Genomic DNA, 23,963 nt, shown 5'->3' with positions numbered 1-23,963 from the left:
ATCTTAGGATAACTTTACAGGAAATTTTAAATCTTCTTCCTCTTGCAACGAGGAAGGAAACCTGAAGCATGTAAAGAATGCACTACTACTTTACTGGGGTCTTGTCTATACTTGGGAGCTCTTCCAACATAACTATTCAACTTTAAAAATTATGCCCCACTCTCTCCTGCTCTAGTCCACAGGCTGGGTTATCTTTGTCACTTTTCTCTGCCATCTTCATTTGCCAACAAACCAGTGGAGTCCTCAACCTTCCCAGTCAACTACTCTAACACAGCTAACTCAAGACACAAACTTGCAGAGAGACAAAATATTGCTGCCACTCATTATCACTGTAGGCAAGAGCCAGTGCCACTGGTCTTTCTAGTCACCTTCTTTAAGGGACCTCTGTACCTACTTCCAGCCAATAACCTTAACTTCTAAACAACTTGCAAAAGTGACACCACTTCTCCGGTGTCCTTTTTTGTGTATGTGGTTAGCTACAACCCAGCAGCTGTAGAAATAACACAGCAATACAGTTGTACCAATAAGCCTCCCTCTTCACAGGTCTCAGGACCTAACTGCATGCAAACTTCAGTTTAAAATTAATTCAAGGTACATTAGACAGACACTTCCTTGAACCTTGACTTTCCACAACAAAGAACTCCTCTCCCTACTTCAAGAGATCTCCACCCTAGGCAAATGCAGCAATTTTTCAAATATAAAAGGTACCAGGCATCAAACCTGCAGTAGTTCACTGCTACTGGAAGGTGGGCAGTGTAAATACTTAACTATTGGGCTTGCCAGCCAAGCCACCTTGGGCAAGAGGTTCAGAGCAATTAGAACAGCACCTAGAAATCACGTCCTCCAAAGACTAGATGGAGATCTCATGAGCAAAGCAGTGTCAAACTGCAGCTCTGCAGTAAGGGTGGGAACTCTTAGTCCTTTGTCCACTCGTTCTCCTCTATTTTTGCTTCAACCTGTACAGCTATTCCCTGCCCAGAGGAAGTTTGGTATCAGGCCTTTACAAAGTATGACACTAAGCACTCAAACCTACTCTTCCCTCCATGTGCAAGCAGCAGTGGACAAAGCAGCTGTACTGACAGTCTCCAAGCTCAAAGTATTCTTAGTTGTCCAAACCCTCCGAGAGAATGAGATGACAAGTAAAACATCGAGTGTCCTACTTGAAGAAGAAAGCAACCCTCTTCTGGAGCCAAAGGCAGTTTGCAGGAGACACCCACCCAGCAACTGACAGATGGGCTCTCCCTTTTGTTCACCTGTCTCCATAAGTAGGCAATAATGTTTCTTTAGTGCCCGGGAACATTGCTCAATCACTGTGATTGTTTTAAATCAGTAATTAGTGTTGCCTTGTAGTTGAGCCTGCCCCTAATCCAAAGATGATATCTTAGATTTCCAGCCTGACAACTCATGCTTTTCTAATGAGGAGAAGGGACAGCCCCGTGCTTATCTCAATGTACTAAGTGCCTCTGACTGCACCTTATGCAGAGACTCCTTCCACACCCCCTGTACAGTAACTTTAACTGTCTCCAGACAAAGTAGCCACCACACCTCTAGTACTCGCCAGGACAGCCTTGTTGACAAGCAAAGCACTGCCCATGCCACTTCCCTGCTGGAAGCATTATTAGGTCTTCAGTGGAGGATTTCTTCCTCCTAACACTAAGGAAGTGTTTGTGAACTGCCGACTGCTGCGGGCAGTTCACCCTCAGAACCACTGAAGAAGTCTGGCTGAAGGCTTCCTAGGACTCTGCTAAATATCAGCTGTTCTTCAGACTTGCTTGGAGTCTATTAAGGGGTTCATGTTTAAAGTACAGACAGAAACAAATTAAACCAGGGCACAACTTCACTGCCATGAAGAAAACTAAGGCAGATTTCTAGAGTGAAGACGGCTGAAAGATTTCCAGGGCTTAAGCTAACTAAGGCCTTCTAGCCTTCACACAATCCTCCTAGGACAGATGCTAGCTGTGAAAGTTGCATTACTCTACCCTGGGTAAGATGAGAGATAAGCTTCACATAACAGGAATTCTTATGCCTCCGCTAAAGGTTTGCATTGCTGCCTCAGTAACTGAACACCTCATAGAGAACTACGATTTCAGCAAGGCATCAATCTTCCAAAAATCTCAACAGTAACAAAGCTGCAGCAAATCAAGACAACTTGCAGGTCACCTCAATGTGACCCCAATACTCTACACTAATGGAACCACTTTGCAGAGTGGGAATAACCCTTCAAGAGAAGGGTAGAAAATTAGATGAGGTTTAACATCCTTTGTTTTCCTAATACAACCCTTCTCTGAAATTAGTTTGGTTTTAACTTTGTCTGAGACCAAGGACAAGTCTACAATGAGCTTTCAAGGTCTCCTTCCTTTTTAACAGTTTGAGCGCCGAGATGCAGATCAAAATCCTACACCGTTAGGAGCTGCTCTGTGTGACTCCCTTCTGTAGGCATCTCAGGTCATGGTTCCAAGGTATCACACTACAAGCAATTTATTAGGGGCCTACTGGATGTCGGGGGGTGGGGGGCGAGAGAAGAACCAACCCTATCCTCATGACCCTTTACCACTTTACTGACAATTAGAGTAGGGTGGCCCTTCACTAGCCAGACTGCTAGCAGGATGAGTGGCTTCACAGCAGGTATCTGAATCTTGTAAACTCTATTTGTATCACAAGAGATTAAGTCCCTTGGGCTAAGATCACTATTTAGCTGGTCCTGAAGAGGGAAAGCACCTCTTAGTGTACATCAGTTGAAGAAAAAAGGTGGGAGAATACCAAAGACCTCCTATTTTACAGACAGGAATGGGGTAGAAATTCAGTCCATCTCCCAGAGCCACTGCAAAGCAAGTCTCCAGTGGCAGTGGGAACTGAAGGCAAGATCACATGTTGGGGAAAGAAAAAACCCATACCACCACATGCTGGTACAAGATCAGGATAATCTAGTTTTAAAGACATCAGTGGGTTTGATATAAATTCCATACTCACCTAGTCCTCCAGGACCCTGTTATCCCTACTGATGTGTAAGTGGTTAGTGACACAGAAGAAGTAGGTAAGTTTTTGTGTACCAAGCCCCAGACAGAACTACCTTGGAAGGAAGTACTTGAAAGACAAGTGCTAGTAGTAAAATGACAGATTGGAATGGAAAAAATAATACACAAGCCCTCAAGGGACACTGAGCGTCCAACTAAGCACCTTTCAGTAAGATTTCTTCCCTCTGCACCCCACATCATTTTCTCAAAACATACGCGTGTATTTTAGACAATCTTAACAAAATGTGTGTGATGTGGGAGTAAAGAAGGCAAAAAAACACTCCAAGCAGTCTATACCTCAAACAAGTTCACTCACAGAAGAGCCTCAGGCAGCTAAGCAGATACTACAGCCACAGACAATGACTTACACGCATACTTGTGACAACAAGTCATGCCAAGATGCTGCTGATATGAAAAACAATCAGCCACCCAAAACTGAACAAGACAGGAACTCAGGCAGGAGCCTGTAAGAGACTGGCTGTGGGAAGCAACAGCAGCAGTTTGTAAGTCAACAGTTTTCAAAAAAGTTAATTTTCTTGGTCTCTCTTCAGGCTTCCCAGCTAATGTCCATCTCTTCCCCATGACTACACACAAGCTTGCCTGCATGACAAAATAGGGCCCTTTGCCTACCCCTGTTCTTTGGGGATGACAGCTCTCCTGGAAACTGTTGGCCAAGGACAGGAGAACTCTCAGCAGCAGCGCGAGTTCAACTGCTGACAGGGGCCAGCAGAACACAAGCACCTCGGACCTGTTCAGCTCCAGGGAGGGGAAGGAGGGCTACCCTCTGTGCTCGGGCATAAGCAGATTCTATCCAGCCTGGCATTTGCAACCACACATAAGCGGATGGCCAAAGAAATCCCCAAACACAGGCAGAAAGGGATTGCAAGAAGCCACCACTGCATTTAAGATTTATAAATCGTGGGTGGAGGGAGCACAGGACAATGAAGAGTAGAAAGGGGTTTTGTTTGACAATACCATGAATTGGCTAAACTGTAGTGGCAGTTAAGAGACTGCTGGGCTAAGAAACCACAATTTAACAGGCAAAGAGACACATCTGCAATTCCTCCCTTCTGCTCATCATCACCTTGAAACACACGTCAGAATCTGACTCCATTTTGATCAGATCTTTGCCTCAGCAAATCGTTGTTGGTTCAATTTGGCTTTCTGAAATATATTGGAATCTAAAGCATCTACAAGTGTAAAGAGTGCCCTAGCTTAGACCTGAAACACAGAAACGCTGCACCAGGGACTGGCCTGGTTAGGCTGTTTAGCCTATCATTTTGCTGGCAGGAGAAACAAATCAGAGATTTTTAAATCCGCCCATTCACTTCCAATAAACTAATGATTATGACACTTTTCTAACTATTAATTTTGCTGCTCCTACTTGGCATATTGTTTCTAGATGCAGAATGGACATCTTCCTTGTCGAGCCAAACATGCAGAAATTTGATTAAGTGACAGAACAGGAAACCAGATAAACTCAAACACTAACCATGAATTGAGATCACATCTCTTGGAGAGCACCTGCAGCCTCTCAGACCTCAAAACCTATTTGTTGCCACAAAACCCATAACTTGAACAGTTACAACTCCATCCAATTCATTTGGGCTTTGTTCTGGGGTTGGGATTTTTTTTTTGTGCAAGAGTGCTAGTGCTGCCAGAGAGGTGAAAGTGATCTCTCACGTTTATGACAACCAGACGCTAGTGTGGCACAGAATGCCAAGGAACTTGTGTGTGTTTAGCTCTTCAGTATCCCACTATGCAAAAACTCTTAACTAGCTCATATCAGGCTTTCAGACAGCTTTGAGGACCGGTACCAGGTTGTTCCAATAGACAACATCCAAAACACCAAGTGAGCTCTAAAGAAACATGCAACACAAACTTCAACACTGCTCAGGTTGATGAAAATGAAAAAACTGAGCAAAGCACAACATGGAGTGTAAATCATTAAACAGTGGGATAAAGCTAAGGCCCTTCTGCACAAGACTGCCACAAACATCAACCCTTCATCAAGGAAAGAAGCCAACCCCCCTTTCCTCACAGTCAGACTGTTTGCTTACAAGTTACTAAAGTCACAGTCTGAAGAAAATAATAGACAAAACCAGTCTATTTTATTCACGCAGCTGAGACACCTCTATATACTTGCCAGCATTTTTTTTAATGCGCTGGCAAGTGCTGTTTGAAGGTGCACTGTCAGAATCCAGGAGGAAGCTTCAATGACAACTGCCAGCCATGGAGGCGTCAGCAGCAGCCAGCCCGACCCAGAGGCACGGGGACAAGATCTCCAGGCCCAGTCTAGGCAAGGCCTGAGATAATGAGAGACACAGGGTGACACATGAGCCTGATCCTAAGTCATCTGAGGCCAGAAGGGTACCCATAATGGCAGTCCACAAGCTTCAGAGCCACATTACTCTCACGAAAATCTGCCTACACGTTCAAATGGGGAGGTCATTACTTTATCCATCCAAACATCCAGCCTATTTCACTCTTCTGATAACACAGCATGACCTGCCCTTAACACAAAGGATGGCAAAGGCAAGATCTAGCTCCTCGTGTTGTAACTCATTACAGAAGCTTTCAGACTTGCTGTCAGCTCTCATCCTCTACCAACCAGTAGCCCTGACCAAATTGCCTGATGGCTAGGGAAGGGTTGACTAACACATGGGAGAAATAAATAAATCATTTCAGTTCTACCTTATAAATATCTGATTTTCATAACATGTAAGTTATAGCTCAGATTTAAGATTCCTATAGAACTTCAAAGTTGACTGGAGGACTAGCTCAGTTATCATAGGTGCTCTCTGCAACTGGCCCTCTAGGGAACATCACATGAACTAGAGAAACATTTCCATCTCACAAGCATGCTGCTGTCTCACTTCTAGCGCTGTTCGTTACCAGCCAAGTGAAGCAAGGCCAATGTGTTTAACTTCACATCATTTTTCTTCTTGAAACAGAAGCTTTCTGATCAATTCCAAGGACTTCACAAGAATGTTGCAGGCATCGGTGTAAAAAAAAAAAAAAACAAACTCAAACAACTCCACTTATGTTGGCAGCAATTTTTTAAAAAAATTAGACAAATGTGACTACAAAATACAGAGAGGATCACCTCTGCATCTATCTAGCTGCAGTCCCCTTTTCAGTTGCAAACCTCTTTTAAATCCAGTTCAGAATCCCACAGAGAAGCAAACACTCACACTTCTAATGCCTTTGTAAGATCTCATTTGATAACTACTGATCCAAATGGTGGATCTGCATCATCAGGTATCAAGCAACAATACCTTGGTTTGTCTTCAACAGCATCCAGGTGGCATCAAGAGCAGCACACGATAGAGATGCAACTGCTCAAAAGACGCAGAGAAACAGTTTGCGCTACTGAGCAGCAAAATGGACTCCAACATATTCGCCTGAGATGCTGGTACAAGCACTGGGGTGGAGAACACACCTCTGCCCTACCAACACCAGCTCGGCACATGCTTCTTGGCTTAACCCTCACCTGCTTTACTAAACACTGACTTAGGAAATAAGGCTGCGAGGGACAGACAGATCTACTGGTCAGGACAACCCTCACACCTGGGAAGTCTCTGCTCGACTTCACCACTGGCTTCCCATACACCCTTGAGCTTGTCACCCTGCCTCAGTTTCCCACCTTTCTCAAGAAGCTCTGCAAGGGGGCTGGGGAAGGGGGCGGCTTCTCCCTTCCTCACAGGTATCTGAAGACACATACATTGAAAATACCTTACGCATAGCCCCTGCAGGCCTGTATACGCACACTGACAAATAACTGTATTTTATTTATTCAGACCCAGCGTCTCTCCAAAGCGTTTTTTGCAGGATCCATCTAACGATCAATCCATCTCTTTGTACGGGCACAAACTTCCAGACCTCGCCCAACGCGCCTTAAAAATTTTGGTAGAAATAAATGAAGTAAAGCACCACACGTGCACAAAAGGGCCGGCCAAACGCAGGAGCCGAATCCACCCCGAATCCCAAGATGGACTGAAAAACACAGCAGCCCCAAGACGTTACCGCAACCCTGCCCTGCCGAGCGAAGGCAGCACGGCCGCGCTTCCCCCCCACCCCGCTCAGCGACCGCCGGCACCAGCCGAGACCCCCGCGGGAGGCCTCTGCCCTGCCGCGGACCGAGCACCGCCGCCCCTCCGCCCGCCGGGCTGCCGCTGCCCCCGCTCCCCGCCGGCCCCAAGCCCTGTCCGCAGCGGAGCCCGCTGGGAGCCGTGTCCGGCCGCCCCCGTGGCTCGCTGACCCCCGCCGCCCCAGCCGTTGGGCCCCCACACCCCCGGCTCCCGCTGCGGCCGTTACGCACCGTCCTCCCCCACCCCTCCCCTCAACAACCCGCACCGCCGCCCGAGCCCGGGCTGCGCTCCGGCCCTCTACCGCGGGCGGGACGGCCCCTGCGGCGCCAGCCCCGCCCCGCTCCCCTCACGGCCGCGCTCCCCGCCGCCGCCACACAAAGCCCCCGACCGCGCTTCTCCTCATCCCCCCACCGCCACCACCCCACCCGGCGCGGCGCCAGTTCCCCCCACTCCCCGAGCCCAGCGCGGTGCTGGCGACGGACATTACCTGCCGGGGGCGGCGGGGCGGGGGCCGGACGGCGCTCAGTGCCGGCGGCGGCGCCCGCTGCGCTGCATGGCTGCGCCCGCCCCGCTGCCACGGGAAGAATGGGAGCCAGCGCGCATGCGCCACCGCACCCCCTCCGCGCCGGCGCTGCACCGCCCCGCGCCTCTAGAAGGCTCCCGGGCCGGCAGCGCGCATGCGCGGACGCACTCCCCCCCACCACCACCACCACCACCCCGGCACGTACCATAGAGTGCGAGGCGGCGGCAGGGGAACGCGCGCCTCCCGCCGATCTCTATGGTTGGGGGCGGGGGGGAGGGGGGAGACCCCCGGCACGGCGGCGGTGAGGTCAGTGTGCGCCGTGCGCGTGCGCGGCACCGCCCCGCCGCCGCGGCCGTTAGGGGCGGGGCCCGGTCGCCACGGCGACGCCGCGCGCGCGGCGGGAGCCGTTGGGGCTGTGAGGGCCGAGCGGGCGGCTCGCTGTGAGGAGGCGGGCGGGACTATTCCCAGCCATAGCGGGGGTAAGGGCAGGGCGGGGCGGGCCTCAAAACCCGGGCCCGACCGATTCGGCTTCGGGGAGCGCAGTGCTCCTGGCTGGCGGGCCCTGCTTGTGAGAGGCTTTAATGTGCCAATATTGGGCAGAGAGAGCTTGGGGGCCAAGCGCTGCTCTGTGGAAAGAGGCCTGAGGCTGTGTGTCAGCGCACAGCCCCCCCTTGTAACGATTCCCTATTGAAGGAAAGAGTGTTTTGTGCAGCCTTAGTTAAAAAGCTGCATTTAAAAGCAACTAATTCTTCTAAATGGAACGAGTTGCAGCACTCCTACGATATGACTAACTGAGGTGAAAATAGGAAACAAACTCCCTGTGCAGAGGCTCTTTACCAAGGCACATTTGATTATTTTCTTCCCTAGGCTTACAGCCGCATCTCTCCTGTTGGTTGTAGGGAACCTCCATTTAATCTCAAACACCCCAGCTCTCCTCATCCTCTGCACTGCAGAAAGCAGTCAGCCTCCATAAGGTGGTGTAACATCGTGGTTTCCAATAAGTATGTAGTCTGAGCCATCAAAACAGTCCACATGTAAGAACCCTTTGTGGGAAACGTGGTTCCTTTTCAGCCAGATTTTCTTGAAATAATAATGCCCTTCTTCACGGCTTACAGTTTGGCACAGGAATGGCTTTTGGCAAGCCCACTCCAAAGAGACCTAAATTTGCTAATTTGTTCTTTCCCACCACCAGGTTCCAGAGCAATATGTAACTGCTGGTTTGCATGAAGGAATCAACATAGGTCAAACGTACAAAGTGGAACAGGCTGCACAGATGTCAAGAGAAAGCTGGGGATATTACTGCTTAAAAGGATGCCAGCTCTGTGTAAACTGAACGAACGCAGGTGATTACAAACCAGCTTTAGAAATTACCTTGGTTCTCACCCCCCCGGCAGTAGCTAATCTCCTGAGAGCCCTAACTAGCTAAGTACTACCCACGTCTAGTAGAGACACAACAGCTCTCTCAACCTACTGTGGCTTTCCAGTTCCCACATGACTGCCCATGTGCGCTCAGGGAAGGGCCAGCCCTTGTGCTGAGTGCTCTCCCACCCCAACTGCCCAGTTCTGCAACCAGGACTCCAGTTGTTTGCCCTTCTCTCGTTTTGCAGTCTTCTAACAGCAGCTGACGACAAGGCAGGATCATCAGTACATTAATAAAGCACCAATCATTCCAGTTCATCTGAATCTGTTAGAACTATAGGCAAAGTTTTCTTGGAGACTCTAGATAGTTCCCTCTCTGCTACCTGAAATACCACCACATTCCATTTTGAGCAAGAAAATGAGATAAAAATTGATCAACTATTTTTAAGTTAGCTGAATTACGATAACCAATATTTCATTTAGCTTCCATAAGAAATCAATAATTGTGTATTGCACGTTTGCTGTGAATTCATTCTCTTCAGTGTTACAATAGAGCCATTTACCTTGGAAATCTCTCAATACTGCCTTCTGATATAATGGGGTGTTTGCCCTTCTTTTCATAGATTCTTACTTCTGGCAATTTTAGAGTCACTGTTTGGCAGTCTAAAGCTTCATAGAGAAATGCTGACAGACGCAGTTGTTTTGGTTTTTAAGTACTTTTTCCCCCCCTTCCCAGATAGAACTTGCACAGAAAATATAATTTTTCTTTTCTCTTTTGTTGCAAGACTTCAGGTGACAACTTCAAGAAACTTCAAAGCTTCCTCACTGTGAAATCAACAGATAGACTGCAAACACAGTCTGTATGTGTTTTCTTCACATTTTTATTATAAAACAGGTAGTCTCTGCACAAAAAATACATTTCTCTGTCATTTAATCAGCTCTATCTATTATTTTGGGGTTTTCTGTTATTACATGACCGTTTCCTTGGTTTCCTTTGTTCCCTGCAGAGACTTTTAGAACAGTTTATATCTGTATTTTTAAGATAACCAAATTGTTCCATGAGCAGCAGCACTAATGATGCCTGCTTTCCTACACATCTGTGTTCTTTGTCCCTCTAATCCGCCCTGCTCTCTCTCAGCAGCCCTACCTTCCTTTGTGTGTCCTGTGACACTCCCCTCTAAGAAGACACAGGCAGCACAAGGTACGGTTAGTCCAGGGCTGTAGCCATGTGCAGATCGACTGGCAGGCTGCTGCCAAAGGAACCACACCATGCCCGAGCTCCCTCCTGCCTTTCCCTGAGGCTGGAAATCATTATTTCTCTCCTCCCGTTCTCATGAAATGTGAGATTCTTTCCTCCTCCCTAAATGCTGAAAAGGAAAAAGGAGGGGGTTAGCCTGACAGATGAATAGATGCAGACAGACTGATCACATAAGCCTCATTTTCATTAGGAGAATAAGTCTAAAATACATTGTAACCTGCAGGTTTTCTTTAAACTTCTTAAAAGTAGGCAGTGAAGGCACTGTTCTGATTCTTGCCCTTTAGGTTTCTTAAAATTAATCTCTACTGCATATAGTACTGCACTATATTGCACACTTCATCCTGCTTTCTCTAATAGAATACTGTCCTTTCATGGATATTTTTTTTTATCTTTCTTTTAGAGTCTCACAGCATCTCAGCGTTCTTTAATTGTGTTCAGAGGAGGCTCTTGATTATGCTGTGCCGCCCATCAGCTTTCAGAGGGACACCGATCATTAGTTCTAGCACCATCTATGACAGGCCTGTGTGCCTGTTGCCTGTGACATTTCACAATGGAAACCCACCATGGGGGCATGCTGGGATACCCCAAGAGCAACCAGATCCAAGCTTCCGGATGGAATCCAATCTGCACAGATACCTCAGCTTCTCTGAAGGTACTGTTAGGTAATGACCATGCTATTTCTAACCAGTCCTCGGGGATTCATCCCAGGGTGCAGAAACGACTCTCTAAATGAAGGAAACTGGAGGAGCTGCTACCGTCACATGTTAAGTGCATGACAAGGACTTCACTACCACTGGTTTTAACAGCAGGCATTTGGCATTACCCTTATAAATAACATACCTAAAAAAGGTACTTCTTACTATGCTCTCCTTTCTGAAAGATCTGCATTTACTTACCTACCTCGCACATGAATCTCCAACAAAAACAGACTAGTGCAGCAGAAAGGTAGGAACACCTGTCTCCTGAGAGGACACTGTTCCCAATGAAGTAGCATGTATCTCTCTCATCGGGCCACCTGCAAAGGACACTGTTCCCCACCTGTTGAGAAAGGTCTGGTTTGTCACGAGTAGGAGGTGTGTGCCTATACACGTGCAAAATAAAGCACAGTCCATTTGCAAGATGAAACAGGAGAGCGGCGCATAGACATCTGCAGTGAGGGCACAGAAAGCTGTGAGGAAGGGCAAAGTAAAACCAGAAAGCTTTTTTTGAAATAAAGGAATGTATGGATATTCTAGCTTTCATTTCCCAACACTGCTCTTTCAAACAAAAAACGTCAACAAACTAGAACTAGTGGGAAGCAGAGGGATGGATTGGGAGGGAGAGGCTCTATTTCGTTAGAAACACTGACTATACCTGAGCGACCTGCTCTTCCCTTTCCTTCAGGGCCCATTTGCACAATGTCTGCTCAGGGATCCGAGGGCTCCAAGGAGAAACGTATTCATTTATGAATGTCAGTATGATGATGTATTTGCACATGACAGCAGAGGCAGCAGCACCAAAGCCTGGCTTCCCCTGGGTTGCTTCCCTAGAGTTGAGCACACTGCCATGCAGACTTAGAAGCCACATTTCCTTTATGTGCTATCCAGACTTGACTACTTGACTTCAGATCAACATTAAATTTAATAATTCCTCGTTCTTTCCTTTGCACGTGGCAGTTGTCACAGCCCCAGATTCGAGCACTTTCAGTTCAGACAATATGCTCCTGCACTGCTATCTTTAATTGGCACTTTCCTGCCAAGCCTCAGCGTTTTGCATTGGGCTTTTTCCACGTGAGAGCTGCCACAAACAAAGCAGCCCGCTGACCCACTTAACTCCCACGTGAAGGCACATGAAGCTTCGCTTCGGTCACCAAACAGAAAAGAAAAAGCGAGCGGAGAAGGTTTTGATTAAAGGGAAGTGAGCAAATGGCTTCAAGGCTCATCGTGTGCACATGGGCATGTCTGCGTGTGTTCACTCCTTGCAGAAATTTGGCCACCCAGGGAGAAACATCACATACAAAGCAGGTAGCCCTCATGCAGTGTGAATTGGGTTTGATTTGAGATTTTCTGTTGGCATGAAAGTCCTGTGAGCCATGAGACATCCCCATGGGCCTCCTGCTCTGACCTGAAGTGACTGCCTCCAGGGTGGCAGGGGACAGTTCATTCGCCCCGGCCAAAACATCAAGGAAGGTACCAATTAGTGTTAATTGAGATGTTCTTTGTTTTGTAACTGGAGTCTGAGCAGAAACCCCCCCAAAACTGAACACAGGCTACTGGTAACAGCTTTCCACCCTTTCTGATCTGAGCTAGGTTTAATGCAGCAGCCTAGAAGGTGGTCTTTAGTCTTAACAAGGCACAAGCACTAGGTCTTGCATTTGCATCAGAGACCATATTTTTCCTGGCTTGTCCCAAGCCTCTGGGAAGAGACATTTACGGGTCAAACTAACAGGAGTCCTATTTTTGTCTTGCACTTTAATTTACATTAAACAACATTTCAGTCCCATTTCCTCTTCCCTCATAATTCCCCATTTACACTCTTTCAAATGGATTTACCTCTTCCTGTGCTTGTTCTCTATAGTCATCTGCTGTTATTTTATATAGTTATCTGTGTTATTTTATCTTTTTTTCCACCACCCAAACATTTACAATTATGCTCACATCTCTTTTTTTTTTTTTTATACTTGCATATCACACATGCACATACCTTAGCAGCATGGATTCTTTTAATCTTTGAAAAACATTTCCTTTTTATCCTCACCCAAATATCAAGCCAACTGGAAAGTGACACATCAAGGTTAGGAATGCAGTCTGCTCCTGACAAGGAAAAAATGCTGAGCTTTGCAAGAGAGGCTAAGTGGATTAAGATCCTTTTTAAAGATTAGGTCACCCTTCACCCCAAATGCAGATTTCTACTGAAATTAATGGAAGCTCTTACAAAATGCAATGGGAGGGCTGACACTGAACAGCAACACAGCAAACATATACCAGCAGCTCACTCAAAACCGATTGTCCAAATCACCGACTCCAAATGGTTCTTAACAACTGACTGATTGAATCTATACTACATATTAACACGGCAGGATTTCATCTTGTAAAATTATGAGCTGATGGGGAAAAAAAGCTGAGCTAGTAGTTCTCAGGATAAAAACTTGGGCTGTGATTCATTCGATGTGACATTACATGAAAGGACAGGTTTGCCTTAGGAGAATCCACACCGCCTCTGACACTAGTCCTTTATGCTCACATAGCTCCTGCCAGCCCAGTCACAAAGCTCTGGCAGCTGCTGCAGCTCCACACCTGGATGGTTTGTTTTTCCGGATACAATTCAATAGAACACATTTTAAGAATTGCCCAGCTAGCAAACCACAAACATCATGTCTTTGTGGGGCATACCTGAGGGAAAAGCCTTATAGATTTGCCTTACATTTCCTCTGCCCGTCGCTTCTGGGCAGCTTAACCTGGTCCTTCTAACAGTCAGACCTGAAAATGCAGCTCAGCACCTGCAAGTCACACTGGGTTCCTTCCAGCTCTCACATCAACAGAAATAAAAACACTGCAGGCAACAAAGCAGCTCTACTGCTGCGACTGGCGCAGCCCCCTGCTCGCTCCCCACCACACGACTGCCTTCTGCAGGGCATGATGGTGAGACACAGTAACTCTGAGTACACCCAGCAAGCAAGACGGAGAGGCAAGGTGCTGCCTTCGCTCTCAAAATGGTGCAACGCTTTCAGCCTTGCAAAGCCACCCTGACAGAAGTAACTCTACTTCCCTGCTCGTTTTAAAGAAACGAAAATACATGCAAGATGGGGATTTGTGCAAGCACTTGTGGGCAACTGACAGCAATGCCACACTGAGGAGCAAGCAGCCTGATTTCCAGGTCTGTACCTGCCCCCCAAGCCCTCCTCTCAGTCAACACTGGAAAATGCACAGAAAAAAACAGGCTTTCTAGAATCATTATCCTAAAAAAACAGTTTTATTTGTTTTTCTCCTCCCTGTTCTTTAAAACAAGAAGTTTCAAATCCAGGCCAGGTCCCAGACTCTACGTGATGGGTCAAGTGCAGGGTTGAATGTGCGACCACAAAAAGGAGGTGACACCAGAGCCTGTGGCTCACTGCAGACACCCATCTTGCTGTCTTGAAGTCCTGCAGCATTTGTCCTCAGAATCCTGCCCGCTCTCTTCAACACCACATTTGAAGAAAATGATAAACCAGCATTTTCTTCTCTGCTCAGAGCCAAGACTTGTATAGGAGCTTCTCTGTAGCTTATGCTTTCCCATCACAGGAGATACACATCATTACTGGCCACAGACACTCAGATGTGTAACTAGTCCAAGCCTCCCAGGACAGCCAGCATCTCTGTCCCTGCCATATGCTTAATTAATGCTGAGCGGGAGAAGTGATGAGAGGCCTTGCTGCACCCTGCATGGAAGAAAATGTTTCACTATTAGCAATTCTCACTCATGCAGTTAACCGTTTCCTCGGCTTGCTCTAACAGCTGCTGACCTTGGGCAGGGAGGGATGTGCCTGGATTCGCGGTGCCAGGCAGCAGCCCTGCTGTGCAGAACGGCCCTCCCCACCGCCTCCATTCCAGCAGCACCCTGAGGTGGTCGCCCACATGTCTCTGGCCAAGAATGTGCAGATTACCGCTACCTGGAGTTGGATGTTACAAGGCTTTGTGGGTTAGGTTATAAACTCTGGAAAACAGGATGTGTTTGAACAGCATCTTGGACAATGAAGGAGTCTGGTCCTAGAGGAAGACTCATGGGTGCTCCTGGAAAACACTTAATGGAGATCACATCCACTATACTCCTGTTACCTGCTTGCCCGGCTTTCACCTGCAACATCCCGCCCAGGGCAGGGATGTGCACAGCACCTCACCCAACACAGCCCTACCCTGGCTAGCTGCATCAGACAGGCAAAGTGAGAACCAAAGACCCCAGCACTGTGAAGGGAAAGCTGGGAGAGGAGGAATTTGCTAGAGCTACCTTCTGTTTTGCTGGTGCCTTACTTGGAGAGGATGCACCCCTCGGAGCCATACACAAATCCTCCCTTGCACCACGAGCTATTTGTAGACAGGTTCTAGCCTTGTTCCTTGGGGCTGCAGCCGTTTTTAAAAGCCAGGTATGCAAACAAACAGGCTTGTTACTGGCAAGAGCAAGCGTCACTTGCCCAGCCTGCTCTCCTCCTCCACTCAGGGCTCACAAACAAGCACTAGCACTTGGACCACGGTTTGCAGCACACTCCCGACACACTGTACAGCCGGGCAACCCGCAGCACATCTAACAGGCAAAACAAGTAAGAAAAACATCAAACTGTATCTTTAATTTCAAGCAGTTTAACACTGCCAAATTCACCAACGCTTTTTTCTCCAGAGGTGAGCACTGGCTTCATCATTGCTTTCTCCCCTCTATTTTGCAGCCAATTCTGCTTTTCTCCCGCCCCATTCCTCTTTTACTTCCAGTGCTTCATGTGCTGGGGAATGCCGTGCACTCCTAAGCCCAGCTCCCCTTCCTGCAAACAGAGAAATCTAAATAAATGAGTGTAAATTAGCAGACTTTACTATCACCTAAGTGTTTCTGAAGCTTGAAAATGGTATTACATAAGTAGGTGTTCAGTAACCCAGCTCCACAGCCATTCATTACAGAAAGGCAGAGAGCTTGCATGTTATGCCTTGAAACCAAAGCCCCAACACTCCTAGCATCCCAGTAAAAACAGCTCACAGCCTGCCCTAAAATCAGTGGCCAGGAGGTTTGTGTTTGTCCAAGACAAATGAACAAATGATTGGAGCTGAGAAATAAAAATCAGCGCAAGGACTGAGGCATAACTCATGACACAGCACGTCTGTCCACTTGCTACGGAAACTATGTTTGGCAAGTATCAGGTGTCTGAATTTCTGCTTATGTACATCTCCCAGGACAGCAGTGTATTAATAACACAGGCAGCCTAAAAACAGAAACTATCACCAAGAAAAGCCACCCTTCTGCTCAGACTTCCTTGCTGTAGCCTGGGTATTGTTGTTGTGCTTCACTCAAACAGCACAGAATTTTGTTTCCTTGCTTTTCAGATTTGCCATCTAAGCTGATCTCAATTGAAGGAAGACCAATAAACAAAAGGAAGGGAAAGGAAAATTATAGCAGGAAGCAAACCTTATTGTAAGCACAGCTTTCTTGAATGTCTTTCCTTCAAGGCTCATGTTGTCATGCGAATATGGAGAGCGAGCAGCAACCAGGGTGCCAGCTTAAAGGCACAAACCTTTTCAAGAGGTCTGCAGAGCATAAGCCCCTGGAAGCTCATGCATGCAGACAAGATAGACCAGGTACAGCAAGTAGCGTGAAAAGAAGCCACAGAGTCAAACATGGAAGAAAGCAGCAAGCAGACACGGGCTTCCAGGCAGGGGCAGAACACCGGGCACAGAGAGGAACACAGTAACAGAAACAGAGTAGGAAAAAATCAGCTCCAGGTTCAAAATGCAGGCTAGGGAGTTGGAACGGGAAGCACAGGAAGGGAGCTGCTCAAGCTTCAGTGAACATGGAATGGCACTGGGTAGGTTACTCTAGATTAAGTTTTCTTAAGGGCAGCTTTAACTCAACAGCCTTGGAAGGACTATTTGTGGTAGCACCAAAGAAATGGGCATATTTGATTAAGATCCGTACAGGTTTCTCCCATATTCTTAAATCATGTTACAGATGCGTTAGTCACACCAATGCAGCCGGCCACTCCAAACTACACAGGTTTCTTTATAACTGAGAGGTCAGGAAACCTTGTGCGCCCTTTGTCAGAGGGCAGCGTGTGTCCACACAACTGAAGAGTGCTGCCCCCCGGTGTCAGACTGCTCCCAAGAGACTCAACTCCAGACAGGAAACAGTGCAGCCACGTTTCTAGTTCATCTTGACCCAACAGACATCTTTATTTGCACGAAAGTGAGGAACATGGACTTTCAAAGAAAACTGTGCATTCTGGGCAGACGTACAACGACACTTCTCTTCTGCTGCTCTCTGCCATATGAAGTCCAGGTAGAAAAGTTTTTTCAGAGCTGCATGTCAGCTACTAACAGATAAGCAATTTCTGCCAGCCGCTCTGATCACGTTTACCTCGAACCTTAGCTAAGGATATATTTTCCACAGGTTTGAGATCTAAACACTGCCTGTTTCCCATCAAACAATGCATGGAGAAGAATGCCTGCAGGTGTACACAGCAACACTGCCACTAAAAAGCAAGGACTGTCAGTGACCATTGGGCTGCTTAACAGATTTCCCTAGCATGCCGGAGATAGATGACAAGCATTTGATAGAAAGACGTGCTCATCCAAGCGGCTTCCCCGACAGTTTAGAGCACCAAAGGAGAATGATCTAATTTGAGTCAGCGAGAGAACGTCATTACGATCACATGATTATTCAAGCGATCAGGCCAGATAGGACAGAATTAGCCAGGCCAATGGTTCAGATTTCTTCTCCTCTGCCAGGAGTCCGACTCTTAAAATAATCAAGGAATTAGCGCCAGCCACCCACCTGAGCAGCTGGTTATCGTCACCTGGGCTTTCCTCTGAAATCTTCTGCCAAGCCTGACCTACAGCCAACACTGCAGCAGTAGAGTGTGTTTCATCTCCGACAATAAAAGATCAAGGCTAAGTACGCGCCACAAAACCCAAACTGGAATTTCTGCAGGTCTCAGATTTGCAATAAAATCCAAATTCTAATTGCACAGTGAAACTGCATTTTCAAACTGGACTGGTTATTTGCAGTCAGCTATGACAGGTTATGTTGGAACAAGAATAAATCTTGATGCGCAACAAAAAGCTACACTCAGTTCTCTGAACTCATACTATTGGTGACAAAACCCTGTTTTCCCATTCCCGGTTCACCCATCCAAACGCTTATTACAATATTGTGATGTGCTTACCACCTCCTGAAGCAAAAGACATCCTTGTTTCACACAGGCAGTGAAACTAAAATACAGGGATAAGGTGCTGCAGGGCCCAGAGGACAACAGAACTCCTAATACAACCCAAACTGCTCTGGGTGCATCTTTTCAAAGAGCCTCGCTCGCTCTGAGAACAGCTGGTCAAAAGAGAGTTGTCACCATTTGCTCCTCTCCACAGTCCACCAAGAAGTCCCTCTAAAGGCAGCCACACTTTGCAGGTCCTTGAATGTTTTCTGAACCAGGCAACAGCACGTTTATGGCACACAAACCCCCAAAGAATTAGCAAGTTACCTTTGTCTGGTCAGCCCAGAGGAAAAGCAGTATGTCAGTACGTGCATGCCTGGGACCTCTGCAGCGTGAAATGCCTTTTACACAGGTGTGCGAGGAATGAAAGTGTAGCTGTGATGCTATGCCACCGGCCAACAGAGGACCCCAGTCCTCCACAGTAGGGTACACTCTCAAAATCTCAAATCTTTTGCCTGCATAGGGAAAGGAATGGGAATCTTGAATGCAAGTGATTTCAGCCATCTTCCTCTGTCTCTTACCACCTTCCTAATCTCCATCCTTTCAAAGTCCCCTGCAACCACTCCGCATCTTCCCAGTCTGAAAGCAGGGTTGGAAGGCACTGGCTTGCTCAGGCAACGCAGTATTCTGCCTCTGCCCTGGACAGTACAGGCAGATCTTGTCTGATCACAAACAGGAGATGAAATTCAAGGGGGGAAAAAAATCCTTCCTTCCTTGGAAGGGGATGTCTTCCTTGGGGGGAAAAAAATCCTTCACCCTCTATTTCTGTAAGTATGTGAGAACTCACATGAAACACAGACATTCAGTTAAACAGAAGAACCACTACCAAGAGCCAACGCAGTTGAAAAATGATTAATTTTTTTTTCTTGTAACACATCATTAATTATAAACATAAGATACAGCCCACATCAGCAAGTTGTGAATGGACAGCCTCACGCTGTCTTTCAAAACAGTGAGCACTGGAGACCAGTTACAGAATTAACTGAAGGTTCTGGGATGACTCTTAGCGTGTCACAGCATGGGCACTTGTGAGCACAACGTCAAGAATATCTTCAAAGGCAGAGAAGACTGTAAGTCCCCGATGGCTAAACAGGAGGGGGAGGATTTGTGAATAGATTCCTTGCCTAGGACAGACTGAAACAGACTAGTCAAGACAAAACGAGCCAGGGCAGTGGAACACTAGAAGCTCCACCTCAACGGTTTTTGAGTTGAGGAACAACATGGCTACAGTCATCAAAATTTTAAGTCTATTTCTGTTTCTTCAGGTTTGGTCTTTCTCTTGGCTGCTTCTTTGGTCTCTGCACAGCATTCTTAACACTGGCAGGGGGCAGTCTGAGAGTTATTTCATTGTCCTCTGCATCATCATCCGCCTGGGAAGCTTTCCGGCGCTCGAGCACTGTTGGAGTACAGACTGGAGTAGGATCCTGAAGAGATCAGAAAGACATGGTTCATTGCAAAGCATATGCCAGAGAAGTTGTCACGGCCTCTGTGGTACCTCAAGGCACCTCACTCCAGCTCTCCATGAGAACTTCCACGTGTTAGGGAAAACTCTTTTCTTTTTATAACGAGCTATTTTTGTAGACAGTATTTATTCAGGCAAAAGTGCCATCTTCAAAAAGGCATATGTGAAAGGCAAATGTAAATTAATTCACATTTTCTAACATGTCATTAAGCACATTTGCTTTCTAAACTTTATCTTTCCTGACTCAAAGCACTAAGAAAGCCAAGAGGAAAATAATCAGGAGAAAAATAAAAACAAAACCGTATTTGAGACCAGCATACAGAAATGCCACATTCAAGCCCACAGCAGAGGTGAAACATCCCAGCTCCATTATTTCAGTACGTTCCCATAACTCAGTTGACCGAATGTATAAATTATCCCATCCTCCTCACAACCAGCCCTGTCACAATTATCACAAGTAAATCCAGTAACATTAAAAAAACAAAACCAAACTCACAGCCGTGACGGAACAAAACAGAAATGTTAAGACCTGACAGACTTTTCAGACTGTCAGTGCCCCAAATCTCAGTCACAATGACCTGAGCTTTCCTTTCATCCTATTGCTAGTTTTAGCTGGCATTAGTTTTCAAAATAGTGGAATACCATGCCTGGAGAGCACAAGGGAGGAGGGACAGTATAATATGTAAATGGGGACTGTATTAATGGTTCGACTTCTTTTTTGTCAAAACAGGCTGGTATTAGAATGTAGCGCAGACCATCCGGAGGATGCCAGCAAGGAGACCATTCCATACCAGTTTAAGGCACAGATGCAGGTGGCGTACAGGTGACTGTCCCCAGCACCCTGCTTTTCTCCTGCCTCAAGTTAGGGGTGCCCTGACACACCTCGGGACAAGCGCTGGTAGTCACAACATGCTAAGCAGAAGCCTTTGCTGCTAAATGCTGCTCCAGGAGAAAGAGCTGAGAGGATCCAACCACCCTCCCCCATTCAAGAGTGTTAATATGTATCATGGGCTACTTTTGGCACAAAAATCTCTCAAGCAAACAATGTGAAAGTTTTCAGGTGTAGAAATTAATATGAAGAAACAAGCTGCAGACCTGAAACACCTGCCCCACCGTGAATGGTGGAGCATGGTGCTGGGCACCACCAGGACTGTTCGGTCTTACCTGGCTGCTCAAAGAAATGTTCAGCTTTGATTTCTTGGATGCTTTAACTTTTTCTCTCATTTTGGAAAGTTCCTGTGCAGCCTAGGAAGCAAGACAGATCAGGTAGATCACTACAAACTTCCTCGTGTGAAGATGCAAAACGGTCACCTAACAGTCTATAGGTTTCTTTGCTTCAAAACTACATCATCTTTGCTACAACAATTAGGTTTGAATTAATAAAATGACTTACAGTGCCACAGAGGTGATGTGGTTTGAACAAAAACACCCAAAGTAACATAAGAAAACAGCTGCCGTACATTGTAAAAAAATACCATGTTAAACAGCAGTGCTTAAACTTCAACTTACTTCACCCAAGCACTCTGCAAATGAGCAATACGCTCGGTTGGCTTCGGCAAGGTCTAAGGACGGAAGCTATAGTCTGGGGACCTGCCTTCAAATACCTGCCCTGACAAAGCCCCCGCCACTCTTCTGTGATCTACAGACAAATACGAAAACCACAGGACAGCCAACTGTTTATACAAACAGAAGAAAAGGAATGTCTTCCCTTTGCTGTTACTTATTTAATTCTCTAAAGGTAAACCCACACGTACATACAGTACAACCCAGCAACAGCACTACACTGTGCTAACTTCCAGGAGCTTCTATACGACGCTGAATGCAAGGAAGTCTCCCTCGTGCTCCAGCTCTTTTACCAGTTCCACACAAACCCCACTGATTTTCTTGGATTTAGTACAACCTTAGAAACACGTTTTGCAGAAAACACTCATCAAAACCATGCCAAACTTACAAATCCTGGGAAGTCATAATCGAGCCCCTTTTCAGCAAGCCTCTTCCGTAAGAGTTTCTCTTTTCGCAGCAGTCGCTTTGTCATCTTTGCCTTCTGAATGAGTGAACGTATCCTATTGTACCGCCTGACTGCTGGCTGAGAAGGCTTCAGAAACCTTTTGCTACAGTTTTTGAAGAGGTTTTCATGGACCCTTTCAGGAGATATGAACTGACCTGTAGCATAAACGTCAGACATCAAGTTATAGCAGAGCTACTCCTCCCACCAAAGGTACTCACATAATGCTACTCAGGTCTCGTTATAACATTATCCACTGCTGCAGCAGAGCAATAGTACGGCATTTTATGGACACAGAAGATAGAAAGTAACTGAACTCATAATGGATGGATGGAAGAAAAGAATACTTTTTCAGTTTCACCCAGAAAACAATCAGAGAAGCTTGTTTTGCAAAAGTTGATGCATATATAGCTCATAATCCTTTACAAAGCAAGCATCACTATCACCATATCTCAGGAACTTACTAATTTCATTAATCTTTTCATCAAAAAAGCCCCTTATATCTAACTACACAGACAGCAGCTGCAACAGTTACAAATGACAAAGAATTTCCACATCAAAGGAACTGTCTCTGCAGCAAACCCCACTGCTCCCTGAGATTTCACGTTACATGATTACACGAGGAGTATCAGCCTAGAGGAAAAAAACAGTAGAAGTGACCAAATGGCTGCTGAGGATGTTCTTTACACACGAAGAAAGGGAAGAAAAGCTCAGCCCCACAGAAAATCCTTTTGGGACAAAACTTCATTAAAAAAACCACCAGGATTCCCCAACCGTCCGAAAAAGTAACACAAATAACTATGAATTTCCTTTCCACGTTAAGAGGATTTACACTTCAGCTTATACTTACACTTCAGCAGTCTTTCAGAAAACAGGTAGTTGTTCATTGTGTCTGCAACGATCTTAGCCACGTCATCGGACTCAAACTCTATAAATCCATAGCCTTTGCTAGCTCCAGTCTGCAAGCAATGACAGAAAAATCTGAAATGATGCTGCAATACCTGAAGAGCTAAATTAAACTTATTTTATGCTTCTGGCGTCATAGCCCATTCTCAGCTAAACACAAGTAATTTCACAAAGTCCAGTGAAATCATTAAAAGCAGCAGATTTAGTCTTAATTCGGTAAGACAATATTCATAAGTATATATCTCTGTACATGAAACAAACTGCTCACCAATACCTACTTGTTAAACAAAAAAGCTGCCCTGTATTGTTGCTGTTCTGTTGTTGTTACCCAGTGTACACAGCAATATTATAAGGTGGTACTAAATGCAGAAATGAAAAGTTAAATTTCTCAAGCACAAAGCAACAAACAAGCACGACATTTCATGTTCTACCTTGAAGTCGTGCATTCTGGCAACACTTCTCACATAAGCGTATTTACTTATGGAAAAAGGGGTCTCCATTAAGTGTCGCTGAAGCTGCCTGTTTGCAGTCCGGAGCCAATGCTGTCGATCAGCCCGACACCCGTCTTGGAAGGAGGATTTTTAGGACAGGCCCTTATGCACGGCGCCCCCCTCTGCCCGATCATGAAACTGCAACGAAGTTTCCCACGCGGTGGACGGGAGGCGGCGCACCGGGCAGGCGGCACCGACACAGGGAGCTGCCGCAGGGAAGTAGCCGACTCTGTCCCTTCACCGAGGTTTGTGCGAGGGATCAGTCTCAGAGCCTCAAAGCGACCGCAGGACCCAGCCTGAGGCAGCCGGCGTCTGTCTCGGGCGCTCCAGGAGCAGTAACCGGGGAAGGGGCGGAGGCGAGGGGCCGGTCCCGGCGCGGTTCGTTACCTTCTTACTCCTTGAAAGCCGGAGCCGCGTCACCGTCCCGAACTGCCCGAAGTATTCGTGCATCTGCGGCTCGCAGAGCCCCCGCGGGAGGTGCCCCACGTACACCACGCCCGGCGTCAGCTCCTCCTGCGGGGCACAAGGCAGCCGCGTCAGAACAGGACGCACCAGGCCCAGCCCGGCCGCCCCCAGTCCGCCCCGGCGCCCCGCTCACCTTGGCCGCCCGCTGGTTGCGGACCCGCTGCACCTTCTGCTGGAACTCGCGCTGCAGCCGCGGCTCCAAGGCCAGGAGCGACGCCGTCGGTACAGGCGCGGGCACAGCCACCTCCGCCGACACAGCCTCGACCGCCGCCATGCTGCCCGCCGCGCCGCTGCCGGAAACGCGTCACTCCCCGCGCACGCGGCGGCAAGGGCGCGCAGGCGCAGAGCCGCGGGGCGCCGTCTCCTAGCAACGGGGGGCGCCGCCGCCGAACTCCCCACACACACACGACGTCGCGTAGCAACGCGGCGCCGTCCCCAGGCAGCGGGAACCCGGCGCCGCACCGCGCC

The 23,963-nt window shown here is 47.3% G+C and overlaps 2 protein-coding genes across 2 annotated transcripts in view; both read right to left on the bottom strand.

The window, feature by feature from the left end:
- The window catches only part of CLASP1 (cytoplasmic linker associated protein 1), a 184,801-nt gene extending 177,083 nt beyond the window's left edge, over positions 1-7,718 (bottom strand). The window contains exon 1 of the mRNA XM_063341540.1: positions 7,593-7,718. The gene's annotated coding sequence lies outside the window, so the exon portion shown is untranslated. The remainder of the gene's footprint in view (positions 1-7,592) is intronic.
- Positions 7,719-18,991: 11,273 nt separating this feature from the next.
- On the bottom strand, positions 18,992-23,899 carry NIFK (nucleolar protein interacting with the FHA domain of MKI67). The gene is given in 7 exon segments (XM_063340891.1): positions 18,992-19,443; positions 19,446-19,590; positions 20,793-20,873; positions 21,580-21,791; positions 22,484-22,592; positions 23,418-23,543; positions 23,629-23,899. Coding segments are annotated over 7 exon segments (858 nt in total). The 5' UTR covers positions 23,770-23,899; the 3' UTR covers positions 18,992-19,399.
- Between the last annotated feature and the right edge of the window lie 64 nt (positions 23,900-23,963).

Source organism: Chroicocephalus ridibundus, chromosome 7 (genome assembly GCF_963924245.1).
Source record: "Chroicocephalus ridibundus chromosome 7, bChrRid1.1, whole genome shotgun sequence".
In the NCBI taxonomy this organism is placed as follows: domain Eukaryota; kingdom Metazoa; phylum Chordata; class Aves; order Charadriiformes; family Laridae; genus Chroicocephalus; species Chroicocephalus ridibundus.
This window is presented reverse-complemented; position numbering and strand designations above follow the sequence as displayed.